This window comes from Dipteris shenzhenensis, chromosome 6 (assembly GCF_047967505.1).
Source record: "Dipteris shenzhenensis isolate YYH24624 ecotype China chromosome 6, Dip_SZ_1.0, whole genome shotgun sequence".
Taxonomy (NCBI): domain Eukaryota; kingdom Viridiplantae; phylum Streptophyta; class Polypodiopsida; order Gleicheniales; family Dipteridaceae; genus Dipteris; species Dipteris shenzhenensis.
The window spans coordinates 4,255,249-4,270,275 of NC_141601.1; the positions used below are offsets into that span (position 1 = coordinate 4,255,249).

The 15,027-nt window shown below is 42.7% G+C and overlaps 1 protein-coding gene across 1 annotated transcript in view; it reads right to left on the reverse strand.

Annotated features, from left to right (window-relative positions):
• Positions 1–2,693: 2,693 nt before the first annotated feature.
• LOC147900661 (pleiotropic drug resistance protein 1-like) overlaps positions 2,694–15,027 on the reverse strand; it is a 77,053-nt gene continuing 64,719 nt past the window's right edge. The window contains exons 11-17 of the mRNA XM_087375523.1: positions 12,498–12,744; positions 10,943–11,154; positions 5,032–5,226; positions 4,781–4,930; positions 3,797–4,351; positions 3,489–3,662; positions 2,694–3,360 (exon numbers count right to left, since the gene is read on the reverse strand). Coding sequence (XP_087231649.1) covers positions 2,944–3,360; positions 3,489–3,662; positions 3,797–4,351; positions 4,781–4,930; positions 5,032–5,226; positions 10,943–11,154; positions 12,498–12,744 — 1,950 coding nt within the window. The 3' untranslated portion in view covers positions 2,694–2,943. The remainder of the gene's footprint in view (positions 3,361–3,488; positions 3,663–3,796; positions 4,352–4,780; positions 4,931–5,031; positions 5,227–10,942; positions 11,155–12,497; positions 12,745–15,027) is intronic.

A 15,027-nucleotide genomic window follows, 5' to 3' on the forward strand; every position in this document is an offset into this window, starting at 1 on the left:
AATCCATATATGGGTTAAGCCTTTTTGTGTCTTCTTTTTGAATTGAGATGGACTCTTTGGGGCTAGGCTGATGCCACTTGCATGCTTTTCCTCTATTTGTTCTCCAATCTAATCAATTCTTGTAATGGGAGTCTTAGCTTGTTGTTTTTTACCCTTGCTACTTTTGACCTCGATGAAGGGCCTCCCCTCATCAATATCTAATACTAAATATCAATCATTTATAGCTGTTCTTCAAAGCTTTGTGTGTTGAAGACTACATCTATAGAGTAGTCACCAGAGTCTGAATTTACTTCCTGATCTTTTAGGATATCGAAAGGATTGCAGGACTCTGTCATACCATCTCCCTTCTCAATTTCAACTTCCTCCTTGCTATCTCTCTCTTGCTCAGAAGGACTAGCCTCATGCTCAACTACATGCATTTCTATAGTTTTATTTCTTTGTGGGCTTGTGGGCACCTGCATATCAATTATTCAGCCCAACTAGCGGAATTCACTAATCAATCTGAACTTCGCCACCACATTCTCCTTAACCTCTCCATCTTTAGCTCTTGCATACCTACAGCTTGCCCTTTGTGGGAAATCTCTAATAAAATGTCCACCCATGCCATAGTGGAAACAGGAGTTCATGACATTTTTTAAAAAGATTTTTTATAGCATCCTTCCTCCTCTCTTGTCTTCCAAAACAACACTTCTCGCAGATCACTTGCCGAATCTATCATCACACATGCCTACGGGTTTCCCCTTCGGTTAACAAATCGTTCTTGATCATTACCCAAAAACTACCCTGAAGGGGCACAAAGACTTTCTATTTGAGAGAAAAATGCTAATTGGAAATCTAGTTCCACCCACATGGGTGATTTAAAAGAGGAGGCATGTCTAGAGTGAAATCACTATCCCATAGCTACAATGATAATGATTGGTTGCGTATTGTCCAAGTTTCATTTCTAACATTCGTCTTTGCCATTTCAAGCTTCTGAAAAAGAGAGAGAATGAATTCATTCCGTATGATCCTAATATTCACAACTACTGAACCTTTCTTAAGCCACGTGGCCCTCACTTATCCCTTTAGAAAGGCTACCTGGAGAATGTGGTCCATGAATGTAGCGTACTACTGCGTGTCACCGGTCCGTTAAAAAAGTCCAATGGAATGCACAAGACACCTATTTTCCATCTTTGCATCTCACATTTCCTCTAAGGTCATATAAGTGGTACCCATCTCCAGCCATTAGATCCTCACTAGATCCAATGGTTTGAACCTTGTAAGGATGTGTATAAGGGAGTTCATAGGAGCGTTGAGAGTGTAGTGATGGTTTGAACCTTGTAAGATGTGTGTAAGGGGGGCTATAGGAGCATTGAGTGTAGTGCTACTAGACACTTATCCAATAGATGCTTTCCATCTTCGGCCATTAGAGTTACCACTTGATCTAACATGGATCTTTTCTCTTGCAAACTTTCTCCCGCTTGAGGGTTGTGCCCAAACCAAGCTAGCTTTGGGCATAAGTACATCACACACTTGGCCTTCCTTCCATTTGGCACTTTGAACAGCGGGCATAGCTCGTTCAAGCTAGTTTTGTAGGCATGTTCTATAGTGAGTTGTCCCCACCTTTGGCTATCATTTTCTATTACATACTTTTTCCATTGGGACAAAGAAGATACTAAGTTTGCTTGGACACTGAAGCTTCGAGTCTTTTGGTGTGTAAGAGTAAAAAATGATCAAGGTTGGATGTATGCTCCTCTGGTTTGTCTTCCTTGTCCCCTCCTTGTAAAGGAAAGAGAAACTTGGCAGTCGGCAAAATGTAAGTTAAGTTGCCCACCCTTCAGTCCCTGTCCTGTGCATGCGAGGGGGTACTAGCCCTTGAGATTGCATCATGAAATCATCTGTCACTTTACCTATTGTAGGGTTCAATCCATCTCGGATGAGCTTAGCACCTTTTGAATGAGGAGCCATCAACTCGTTTTTCTTTATCTTTTTCCTTTTCTTTGCATTTTGGGACAAGGACGGTTATTATTTGAGTTACAAATCATAAAAATTAATATTATAAGATTTTATTGTGAAATAAATATAGAAAGCATTTTAAAAAGTGAATTATGATCCAACTTGCATCCAATGCATACTCATCTTTTATACAATATGAGAGTTATGAAAACTATCCTCTTAATCAACCTAGAATAGGTCCACCTAATTGAAAAGAATTGAAAAATATATTAATTAGTGAAAAGGGAGGAGAGGGGTGGGAACACTAAAGGGTAATGAGGATGTCCCTCTATTTATAAGCGGAGGGAAACCTTCCCCTCTTATAAAAATGCAAAACCCTTTCACTATTCTTCTTTCATAGCATCTCATGGGTAAAGGATGTCCAGAGTTCATGTCTAGAGTTCAAGTCCCTACTTCGCATGAGATTTGCTAAAGCTCTATTGGGCTTCTCCACCTTGTCATAGAATTAAATTTCTCCATTGAAAAATAGACATTTTAAAGTTATATAAATGGCAGGTATAGATGGGCAAAAACTAGTGGAGGAATTAGATGAGAGCCATCGGGAGTATAATGGGTCCCACAAACTTAGATACCCTTCTAATAACCTAAACTAAGGTATTCGTAGCCCAAAACTATGTATTGTAAATTAATGATGAGAAATAGTTTAACAATGTTAGAAAGTATTGTTTGGTGGACTAAAAAATGTTAAAATTTGAGTTCTCATTAGTGATTTATAGTGTGGCATTTGAAATTTGATGTTAGAGGCCCATAGCCAAGAGAAGGTGACATGCTTCTTTCAAAGGTATAAAAACAGTCAAGGATTGCAGAAATTTAGTTGGGAAAGAAATCCCTTGATTTATCCGTGTTTAACCTTTGTACACGAGCCTCTATCAAGAAAACTTGAAGAGAAGCAAGTTAGCTCTAAAGCATCAATCATGTTTCCTGTCTCTTGCAAATCGGTCCGACGCGTCAAGTTCTCTTGTTATGCTTTGCGTACTTCAGAGCTACGAGCGTCAGGAAACGGAATAGCACAGCAATCAAAAAGAGAGCAAGCATGTCGTATGGGATCATATCGTAGTGGAGACTTCGGTTGTATTTGATTTGTGTCCACACAAAAACGTTGTTGGCATCAGACAACCTTGGACAGTCACAGACGGGGCATGCATTCGGTTCTCGTGCACAGCTCGGATTCAGGCCGTTGTTTAGGCACTCAGCTTTGTTTACGTCACAGTAGAAAGCCACACACGTAAGGCCATGCGTTGCATATTGAAGAGGATTTGTCCAGAACAGCCATATAAATTGATTGAGGATCTTCCTTTTAGGTACCACGAGACCTCCTGTAGAGACCCATACTCCAATGAAGATGGGCACCAAAACTGAGGCAATCTGCGCCATGCCAATTTAAACAAAATTATTATGTGTTCGTTTCTAACATATGCAAAGTGCTAGCCCGAAGGTCTCAGACTAGAGAAACTCGAGTTCGAGCAGTTTTGGGGAGTATATATTATCCAAACCTGGGGCAATGGAAAAACGACCGCCAACAGCATTCCAAGGAATGTGATCACTGCGTAAAACTCAAAGGAAATGAACCAATATTTGAAGAACTGGGCTCCAGAATGAACAGCGATATTTGTCATCGGTAAGAAAATGCTACAAAAGATGAGGTTTGCAACCATCAAATAGGGTACCTGCAGTGCATAGGTTCCATATAAGGCTGATGTTTGTGCAAGCACCAGATGCTATATATGCTTTGGAAACCAATTATAAATGATATTAAACACAGCAATGGAGTTCTTTGCCACTATTGTGCAATGAAGATTACCTCTGCCAAAGTCCACGCGATATTGTACAGAATTACACTGGCCTGATGAACAGCCCTCTCTCGCTTTTGGACAGCTCTCATTTGCACCACCTGTGGGATAACATTTTGTGCGTTTGTCAAACCCACCAGCAAAAGGCTAACGAAAGGAGCTCCAGCACGAGCGCTCATCCCAGCATTTGTACGGTAGTCAATCTTGAAAAACACGGAACCAAGTAGTATGCTCATAATGAGGTAGAAAACCATCCTTCCCCAGCTATAGTTCACATTTCTCCAGTATTGTCGTTGAAGCAATATTATTGTTTCACGAAATGCAGAAAAGAATTCTGCACCATATCCTTGTGTGTGAATCTCTGGACCGTTTTGACCCTTTGACCGACGAAGGTGCTGAAGGTGTACATGATTCCGCAGAGCCAATTCACTAACGCGGTACTCAAATGCATAATCTTTGATAGCTTTCCTATATGTGGAACGATCTCCAATAACATTGAGTGCAAATGAAGAGATGCTTTTGTTTGGCGGACACAATGGTGTACCTGGTATTGCCTCAAAATACATCTGCAATCAAACAAGGTTGCCAGCGAATACATGAAACTATGTTCCTTTCTGTACGGAAATATGTTTCACAATTTTGGATGTATGACCCTATGTTTATTCTAACTGCTTCCAGTTTTTTCTTGTTACCTTAAAACATCCCAGACTAATAATTTTTTGCTTTGATGTGCGACAAAATCAAGATACCACTGGGAGAAGGGAATATGCTTGAATGCCAAGAAAAAAAGAGATACCAGGGGCTGCTTAGAAGATATTTTGAGATCAAGCTGTTTCTTACAGGATGGCAAACTTACTTAGACAGACAAAAAAAGAGAAGGCAGATTTTGCATTACGAAAGATAAGTCCACTAATCCTATCATACTAATTTCTAAAGGAACTCTTTGCATTTACAAAGAACAATGTGATACAAGTGATTCAAAAGGACAGAATTACCCTGATCATCTCTCCATCTTTTCCCACTGGTCCAAAGTAAACAGTCTCCCCACCCTCTTTTAAGATCTGTACTTTCGTAAATGTTGACAATACACGCTGGCTGGGGTAATTCAATGTGGATATGACAAGCCTGCCAGTTCTTGCAATTTGCTGAACAAAAAAAAGTTGGATTTTATTAGTCTTTTCGATTGTAATAATGTATGCATCTTGGCAAATCTTATATAATTTTGGCAGAAGCATTCAAGTCAAACCTGAAGACAGTTTATGATGCGAACAGCACTCAAACTATCGAGCCCCTTAGTTGGGTCATCAAGAAACAAAATGCTAGGATTAGCAGCAAGTTCTGTGGCTATGGCAAGTCGCTTTTCCTGGTCAAAGGTTACATCATTGATCAATGATATAACAATATTGTTCTCCAGATGTTTAAGCTCTGTTAATTCCAAAACCTGCACATACGTAAACTAGGTTAGAGCATTAAAACAGTATTATCTAGAAGCATGAACAAGATAAACAGGCCACTGTGTCTCATTTTTACTTCAAGCTGATGTTAGCAAAAGTATGATCTTTTGTCCCCCAGCATTTTGTTCCCAGTGACTAATTCACGGTCCCCACTGACTATTGCATGAGTGGTCTTCTGCATACAAAGGGCAAGCAATCTATGGGCTTTTATTGCTAGTGTTCATACGTAATAGCAATAAGTTTTCTCTTGCATGAATCATTGCGTGAGTCTGGTTTTGAGAATGCCATGCTTGATGTCAAAATTCATTGGTATGTGGGCAAAAACCACAATTTAAACATTCTGTCTTCCAAGGCACGACTGAAAGTGTGCTTCACTTGCTTATTCGATTTGAGACATCAATTGACATTAATAAAACAACACGACATGAGCATTGAGGTGAATGGACTACCACCACAATTCTCAGATAGAGGTGGTTGTTTGGGAGACCGTCTCTAGCATCACTGCCTGGAACGTATGGGTGACCAGATGTAGCAGGGTGATGGGGGGCCAGTCGATCCCTCCAACGGCTATTCTAGTAGCCATCTGGCAGGATATCATCTTCACACTGCGCGCCATTTGGAAGCGCGGTACTCCAGGGTCGAGAGTGACTGTCGAGAGGCGGGAGCGTTTTCTGCCAGACATGGCCACCAGAAGTTTTATACACCCTTTCTGCGAGGGGTATTCGTTGGGCATATATAGACCACCAGCATGGTTGCTAGCTCTTGTTTCGGACTCTCTATAGGCGATGAGCCGTGAGATCCGGAAACGGATGGTTGTTCTTGTAGCTCGCAACCAGCTCTTTTCTTTGTTTTCATCTCGACAGCTCCTATTGGAAGCTGGTTTTATGGGTTTTTTCAAGCATTAATAGAATTAACTTCTTCTTGCAAAAAAGAAGAAGGCAGGGTTAACTCAAGACCCACTGTTAGTTACTATGCTCAGTGACCCATTTAGGTAGGTGGGCTCACAATCAATTGAGCTAGGTTCCTTAATGACCGGTGGAAACCTTGGAGAATCACATCTCCACTCACAGGTCTCTCCGAGCGCCTGAACATATAAGTCGCTAAATAGCTGGGATAACACACATCCATGAAGTATGAATTTGGTGTGTGAGCCAATACTTAGGAATTGATGCCAAAACAACAAAACAATAAGGTGGCAAAAAAGAGTAGCGGTTGTAGGCTCGTACACGAATCCCTCTCAATGATGTCTTCACCTGTAGACACCGTTTGACTTTGCACATCAGCAAGGTACAGCCTTCAGATGTTTTATCAATACCTTTATAAATTCTGAAGGACCCATTAGTTGATGTCTTGGTAGCTAGGGGTAACCTACCTAAAAACTAAAATTTTCTTAGGGACCTAGTGATAGAAGACAGTGGGATTGGTCAGACCCAAATTCCTCAATCACCCTACAAAAGGCATGACCTAAGTGTACATGCAGTTGTGCAAAGTCAAACAGTGCCTATAGGTGAGGACATCATTAGAGAGATTCACTTGCGTACAACATTAGCCTACAATCCCTACTCTCTTTTGCACCTTGTGGATTTTTTGTTGTTTTGCTGTAAGTTCCTAAATACTGGCTTACACCCAAATCCATGCTTCATGAAGGTGTGCTACTCCCGAGGTGTGGTTTCTTCTGGTCATTAAGACTCATCCACAGAACCTAGCTCATTTGATTGTGAGCCCTCAGCCCACTAACCTGAACAAGTCACTGAGCATGGCAATTGCACGATGGTTTTCGAGTTAATCCCATCTTCTCAAATCCACCTCTAGTTTCAAACTGGTTGATCTACTGATCAAAGCCCCTAATTATCTTAAAGGAAAACTTAAAGCAATAAAGAATTACTTGAAAATAAAAGATACGTGCTTTTGCTTTATTTTAGTGGTATTTCAATTACTATCCTGCTTCTGAATCAGCTGTCCAAATTTGATGTGTATTGCCTCCATCAAATTTGATGTGTATTGATGGAGGCAGAACACAGTAAATTTCCAAATACAGCGCTCCAAAAATTGCTGCTCAGATTTCAAAGCCCAGAAATCTGCAAGCTCCTGCTCAACGTCAGATCCAAGAAATTGCGCCATCAACTGCTTGAAATCAAGTTCTTAACAGGTTCGAACCTGGCAAAAAGAATCAACTCCAATTCGCAGCTAGAAGCCCAGCCCCTTCTCCCTCTCACAGCATCTCCCTCTCAGCCCCTCTCCCCTCAGCCCCTACCTCTCCCCTTATCAGCCCTCCCCTCCCAACCCCTCCCTCTCCCTCTCCCTCTCAGCCCCTCCCTCTCCCCTCCCTTAGCTTTCCTTTAGGATTTCTAGCTCTACCCTCTCCCCTCAACCTTCTCCAAACGATGGACGGAATTTTCAATGGTTTGAATCGTCCATCCACCCTTGGTTGGCAAATGGTGACCCATCTAGTCGATCCTTACCAGCTGCAAGAACGTCAAAAGGCGCTGCTGCTCCTGAAGTCTTTTCTCTTTCTTGGATTCAACCCAGTAGAGAAGGACAGTCATACGACTTCTTTGTTCATTGGATTTCCAAGTCTGCCCAGGTGTACCATTGGCTCCTTGCGATGATTGGAGCTGCTTTTGGATTGGTCACTGAGATCCCCGCTCCTCAATTTACCCTCTTCAGCAGTAGAGATGATCAGATCAAATGGGGTTCCTAGAGTTAAGGTCATTGTCTCTAACTCTAACATTTATGACGACCACATCATGCTGAAGCTCATGGTTTCCTTTTTGGGTAGAGAGTTGAGATCGCAGGCAAGTAGGATCAGTTGGATTTGTATGGACCTTTGGGCAGGACCAGTCAGATTTGTAGGACCTTCGGGCATTTTGCTAGGGATTTCCCAAAGAAGAAAGAAAGTTTTTGGTACGGCCCTACTTCCTGTCTAGCACCCGCAACACGTTCTGCACCTGTTGCCCCACGCTGGATAGCAGTTAGAGTTGATGTTCCTTCACCTTCTGCAGATCAGGATGGACCTTCTCTTTCCTCGAAGCCTACCTCCATCAGGGCCAATGATATTCCTAATCTGGTCGTGACTAGTAATACTCCTAATCCTTCTCAAGTTGTGGCCATAGTTGCCCCAAGTTTAGCCACGGATGTTTCTCTCAAATATCCTCTATCCAAGCAGCCCCCTTCCTCTTTAGCTTTTCAGTCTCCCTTCATTGATTGAGGGAAGGATGTGGCTCCTGCTTCTTGACCTTGTTTGAGAGCTGGGATCTTACATACTCCGGTGCCAGGCTTGTTTCAGAGGAACTCTTTCTCTCCCTTGGCTGATTTCGATAGGAAGAGTTGTGGCCTCTACTTATGGTGATGCAGTTCTTGGTATTCCTATTGACAAGGTGTCACCTTCCATAGTTGTGGGGGTTCTTTTCCCTGTGGATTTTCCTCCCCTCCCTCCTCTGCATTACTCTAGGAGATCCTTTTCTCAAGAGGGAGCTGTTTCCATCGCTAGGTAGAGTAAGGTATTCCAGCCTAACTTCTCCTATCGATGTAGATTGTTAACTAGAATGTTCAGAGCCTAGGTGGTATACCACATCGCCACCGATGGCAGATAATTCATAATCAGCTTCATCCAAATGTCACTAGGGGATCTATTGATATTCTTTTTATTTAGGAAAACAAGATGAATGTTAGAGATTGTGCAAAGTCAGGTAAATTGCTTTGAGGTCATACCTTTGGTCACCTGCTGGGGGTACTTGGGGTGGAACATGCATCTTAGTTTTAAAATTTTTAATTCTCCTAGTGGCAGGACATGGTATCATCACACCCTCTAGAGCATAGTGGATTATTCTTTTGATTGGGAAATGCAAGGTTGGCCTTCTCAACCTCTATGCCCCCAACAATAGAGGGGGTCATGTCCTATTCTTGAAGGAAATACTCTCTTGGGATCCCATTTTATATACATGGATCATTGGAGGCGGCTTCAACATGGTGGATTGGCCTTTAGATTAAAAGGGGGGAAGAGAAGGTGGCTTTCACTCACTAGAGAGAGTAGCTTGGGATGCCTTTCTTTTTTAGTTCAGTTGCAAAGATGCTTGGACAGATGATGCCTTTCACACTTTGCCTCATTCACTCCTATTCTCATGGTCTAACAGGAGAGTACATATGTCCATTGGTGCATAAATAGACAAATTTTATGTTGATGATTGGGGACTTGACTGGATCAGTATGCATTTCACCAGGGATTTCTAGTTCAAACCATTTTTTAGTGGTTATGGTGGTTTCTGAACCTCACTTGAGATACCGCTCAGCCAGTATCAGGATTCTGGATGCCTTCTATACAGAGGAGAGACTCACGGAGGATGTTCTGCAGATTTGGGTTTGGGTGTCTCCTTTGCAAGGGGGAAGTGGCATCTCCTTCAAATGTGGCAGCAATCCTCTCTGGTATTAGTGATTATTATCATACTATCGCTAGTACTAGAAGAGCTGAGATTCTCAGACAAGAGATTGGCATTAGATAGCAGTTAGCATCCTTGCAAAGGGAGAGCAAAAATTGCCTATGGATGCTTGGATTCAAGAGCGCCTTGTTGCAACAAGGGCTTATTAGTAGATTTTGTTAGATCAGAGAGCAAAGTGTGCCTTTCATGCACGAGAGTCCTTTGGATTCAGATTGGAGGCAGAGTGAATAAGCATTTCTTCTCTACTCTTGGCCTAAGACATGATAGAGAGAGGGTTTCTCAGCTTATTGACTTAGACGGGGATAAATACCGAAACGGGTGCCAAGGCATTTGGGGCCAGTGGGCGTGGTGTGTACTGTTTTCACTGAGCAGGGGCATTCTAGCCTCACCACTATTGTTGTTGAAGTTTATTTCTAAATGTTGTTGAGTGTTTGAAGTGGCTGAAGCTTGCATTGTGGCTATTTATGAGGTTTGTGATTGAGTAGATGAAGATTACTGCCCTTTAGTTATCTGAAGGCTGGTTACAGATAGTACAGCAGGTGGCTGGAGCAAGGTCTTTGGAGCAAATGGGTCGGCCATTTGTGGGCAGATACAGGGTCTTATGTAGCATGGACCGGAGTAGCAGGCTTGCCAAAGAGGAGAGCTGCATGGAGAGCATGGGGCCATAGAACTTCCAGTAGTGGAGAAGAGTTAGAGCTGGACAATTCCTTTCTTCTACAGGCTAGAATGAAAAGCGGGATTTTTACTGATGATTTCAACCTGTATAAGCAGGTATAGTGGCTGAAACTGAGCATATAGCTTAGCAATGAGTGCAGAAGAGTATCCAATGCTGCAAAATTGCGGGGGATGTGGAGAAAGAAGGAAGTGGCTTGAACTGGAGGAGCAGGGCTGGCTGGACTGACAAAACAGAAGGTACATGTGTTTGAAAAACTCTACGTGACTCTCTGTAGATAGTTGGTAGGTTCAAGGTTGTAAGTTAGGGAGCTATTTTGCACAATGCACACTCAAATCAAAACATCCATTTTTCAAAATGAAAATAAAACTAGTTAGAAAATAAATGAATAAAATTATAGTGAATTTGACATCATCAAAGGAGACAATAGACAGATGAGTGTACCATTCTTACTTACCGAGTAAAACTGAGGGTCCCTTTAGGCCCCCCTCTACAATCTTATGCGAAGTTTAGCCCAAATCAATACAAATAGACATTTAATTCTATTGAGAGAAATTTTGGAAGCTTCAGAGCTAATGGCTATTCTTTACATACCTCTTCCACAAATTGGTGTCGTTTTTGTTTTGAAGACACTTTGCCGAGGCGCATAGCTGCACTGTAATCTACTATCTCTCGTACTGTCATGTAGGGTGTGTATGCATCAATTTTATCCACGTAACCCATGATGTGTGCAAAATCTCGTTGCACTTTTGGATAACTGTTTACAAGAACTTTACCGCCTACCTGTTCTTTCAAGATCTTGCGACCTGCCCAAGATCAAGTTAACGATAGATTGTCAGAAATCAGTAGATATTTTTTCCCCCAAAAAGGTAACATGCCAGAACGTCATATTGAAAGTTGTATGGAGCTGTTTTCCACCAACCATTCTGAGGAAAATTCTGAGAGTTCCTAGAGTGCAGGACAAAAGAGAGATGGTCGAAGATGGAAACTGTAAGTTATATCACAGATATTACAAGGTAAGATTAAGTCGATGAAACCTTAGGGAAGCACTGCATTTGGGCACGAGTACACATCCACAGTTGCAGAGTAGAGCTTATTGGGGACTAGAATGTCTAAGCACCATTCTTGGAGGGACTTTTTCTTCAAGAACCTTACATTTTGGGTACAAAAAAAGCAGACTATTGATCAATTTATTCTGCTTATCAATCAAGAGGAAAGGGTCCCTCAGGTGCTACGAGTTTCTGTAATCAATGCCTTGCAAATAGGTCTTTGTTTTTTAACCAAATTATGCATGCGGATTTTTTTTCCATACTTGATCCTCAGAGTATCAGAAGGTCCATAGCTTAGCACGAGATTTATCCTGAAGGGGCAGAGATGATACTCAGGACATGAGAATCATAGTAGTTTGGGACCCTCTGACGTTTCATCATTATTTGGGCCTCAAACTACAAAGAGTAGCTTTGCTGGCTAAGTGTGCCATGAGGGACTTTCTCTAGGACTTCAATCTTGGAAGCAGCTCTTCTCTATGGCATTAGCTTGTCCTGGCTCTTCTCTTGAGCTCCCAACACAAAAGAACACTTTTTTACTCATTCTCTCCTTCGCACTTGATCATGTTTGTAACAGAGACGTCCAACTTTCAGTTTTCGAATCACATTTATAATAATTCAACTTTCATCATTATGCGATATGCAAAGTGGTTTAATCCCTCCTACTAACCCCACTTTGGGGATTATGATTTTTTTCCCTGCAAAATGTATGATCTAAAAGATAGCACTTAGTTACAGATTTCTCCAAAATTGAAAAATGGCATATGGGTCTGAGAGACACTAAATCATAAGCTCTTTCTTCCTTTGTGGCTTCTGGTTTAATGGTCATTCTTTTCCTAATCAGAAAGTTACAAGTCACTTGCATCATTATTTGTTTCTCACGAGGAACTACCTTACCAAACTTCCCAATGCTGTACTTTTGTCTTCCACTATCAAGCGTTTTATTTTTTTTCACGAAAACAAAGTTTCAAGGATAAGACTGACAAGATTTCCATTTCCTTTCAAGCATCATGAAATAACCCTTTGAAGGCAGCAGACTAGTGGACAAAAGTTATCTTCCATTGTTAATCGTAAATATACAATTAAGAGGCCATCAATTTTACCTGCAAGGCAATTGAGGAGGGTTGTCGTTCCTGCTCCTTCACTGCCAAGAATTGCAACCATATCGCTAGGCTCTCCCCACCCTGAAACGTAGCTGAGAATAGTTCGAGGCCTTCTAGTGTAAGGAATGATCTCATCGTAACTTAGCTCATGCCATGATAGTGTAATAGGAACTGCTATGTGTGAGAGAGTTCTTACTGCATTCTCCACCTCTTTTTCTAATTGCAAGCCCTCTACATTTATTTTATTCTATGAACACACACAAACAAAAGACAATTGTTAGCAGGTCTAGAAATATCATCAAAAGAACAAAAGAATAACCTCACGTTCCACAATTAAGGTGGGATAAGCTTCACACTCCCTGCATTTATCATGTGTACATGCAAGATACCACAGCATGAATCTGACAATATTCCAACAGTCAGTCAAGAATGCAAGCTACTCGCCTTAAAATGTTGGCATTGCTACCTTCTATTTATGACAAAGAAAGGGATATTTCATCCATTCCAATAGAACATAAGGGAATTCTGCATGTGGGCAGAGGCCACTTGTCCAAGGGGAGGTTTGATCTCTTCGGGCAGTGTTACCAGAGGCCAAGGCCTCTTGTGAGGTGCAAGGAGTGCATGACACTTGCAACCGTGGGTGTTGATGCAGAAGGATTAGCAACTTCAGTGGAAGTGACATTGCAAAGGATTGCACGGTGATGGTGCAACTAGGGAACTAGTGTGGAGTGGACTATGGTTCCGGTGATGGTACAAGTGCAGAACAGAACAAATAGAAGACATGGAATGGAAAACATTAAGGTACTAATGATGGTGCAGGTGCGGATAAAGAGGAGATGGAATGAAAGAGGATACTCAAATATCAATGCTCATGCTAGTGAGAACCACAACAAGGATACCTACTACAGCGAAATCAGATGAGAAATAGACTACCAGGCAGCCTAGAGTACACACATCCACCTCTCTATAGAGATCACTCACCAAGAATCCCGAATATAACAACGTTCCCAATACTGTAGGTGAGCTAATAGCTCAAGCCTCCTCTCTCTCACCTCTCCTCTCCTTCTCGTACGAATAATGATCCCCTCCCCCTTCTACCCTATCTTCATTTATCCTCCTCCCCCTTCTCTGATCTTGGCAGTCTCTCCATTGGCTGCCATGATTCTCCTCTCTCCCCATTGGTGGATGGCCCTCTCCCCTCCAAGATATGGGCTCACCCCTTGATGTCTCCAATGATGCTTTGGCTTCTGTACTTGCACTGACTCGTTGGCGGTGCCATAACTCCTGCGCAGCGTCACCTTCAGCACTGCTCGGTGCTATAACTCGTGCATGTGGAGGATGGCATCCATGTGTGTACTCTTTGAGAATCCTTGGTCTTGGCTATTGGGGCTGTTGGTGGGCCGGATGTCTCCACCTCACTTCTCTATGTCACCAAGATCTATCACCCAAGTTCCGGGATCGGGACTATGTTGGTCCTTCGTTTGTACCACAAGAAGTCCCAACTCATGTACCACACAAAGTCCGGTCATGTATACCACACAAAGTTCGGTCATGGCTTGGACCAAGTCTAGTCATCTGCTGTGGCTAAACAAGCTGCTCTCCTCCCCGGATGCCTCCCTGCTCCTAGCCTCTCCTTCCCCTCCGTCAGCCCCCTCACAGCCAGCCTCTCCTAGCCTCCTACCCCCACCTCCTTCCCCCGCCCCCTCTCTGCCTCCTGCTCCCTCCTCTCAGCCCTGCCCCCTCTCAGCCTCTCCCCGCTTCCTCCCTCCGCCCTTCCCCCGCTACCTACCTGCCCCCTCCTCACCTCTCAGAAGTCGGTACCTTATGTTTAGAGGGACATTTCCAATGACTGTGACTAGAACCTTTGCACTCGGTGGACCAGAGACCGCTTCTAACCTGGTTCATTCTTTAAGTCGTCCTTTGATTTCTTCCAATTCTTTCTTGAGATGCTGCCATTCTGAGGATCCCTCCTCTCTTGGAAGCTTGGTGGGTGGAAGTTGTGATGGTGCAAAACTTAATTGAGACCGTTCCATCTTCACGGCTTCCCTCAGGAAGTCTTGCAAAGAGGCATGCTCAAGAAGCTCGTCAAATAAATCTGATTGCAATGGAGGGAGGTAATGCCTTCAAGGACACTCCTTCATAACAACATTGTTAGGTGGGACCGAAAACTTACCGGCCAAGACCCTCATTCAAGAGCACATTTCGGAGATTCTGTCTCCCGGCTTCATCGTGTCCATGGACAACTATTGGACAATCATATGTTCAAACTTTTCCACCTTGAAAGTCCGCAAAAAATCCTCTCTTAGGTCCATCTAAGTACATTCTCCAAAGATGACGGAAAGATGTGTAGAACGGCATGCTCATTCTCCACACCTTCAACTTTACATGCCGTAAGGAATTTCTCACATGAGTTTATGCATCCCCATGGAGTTGGCCCTTGAGCTTATGGGTTTTCACATGGCGTTTGTTGAGTAATTCAAGTAGTCTACCTCTCTCTCTGGCAATGGGAACCGCCATGGCTGATGTAGCA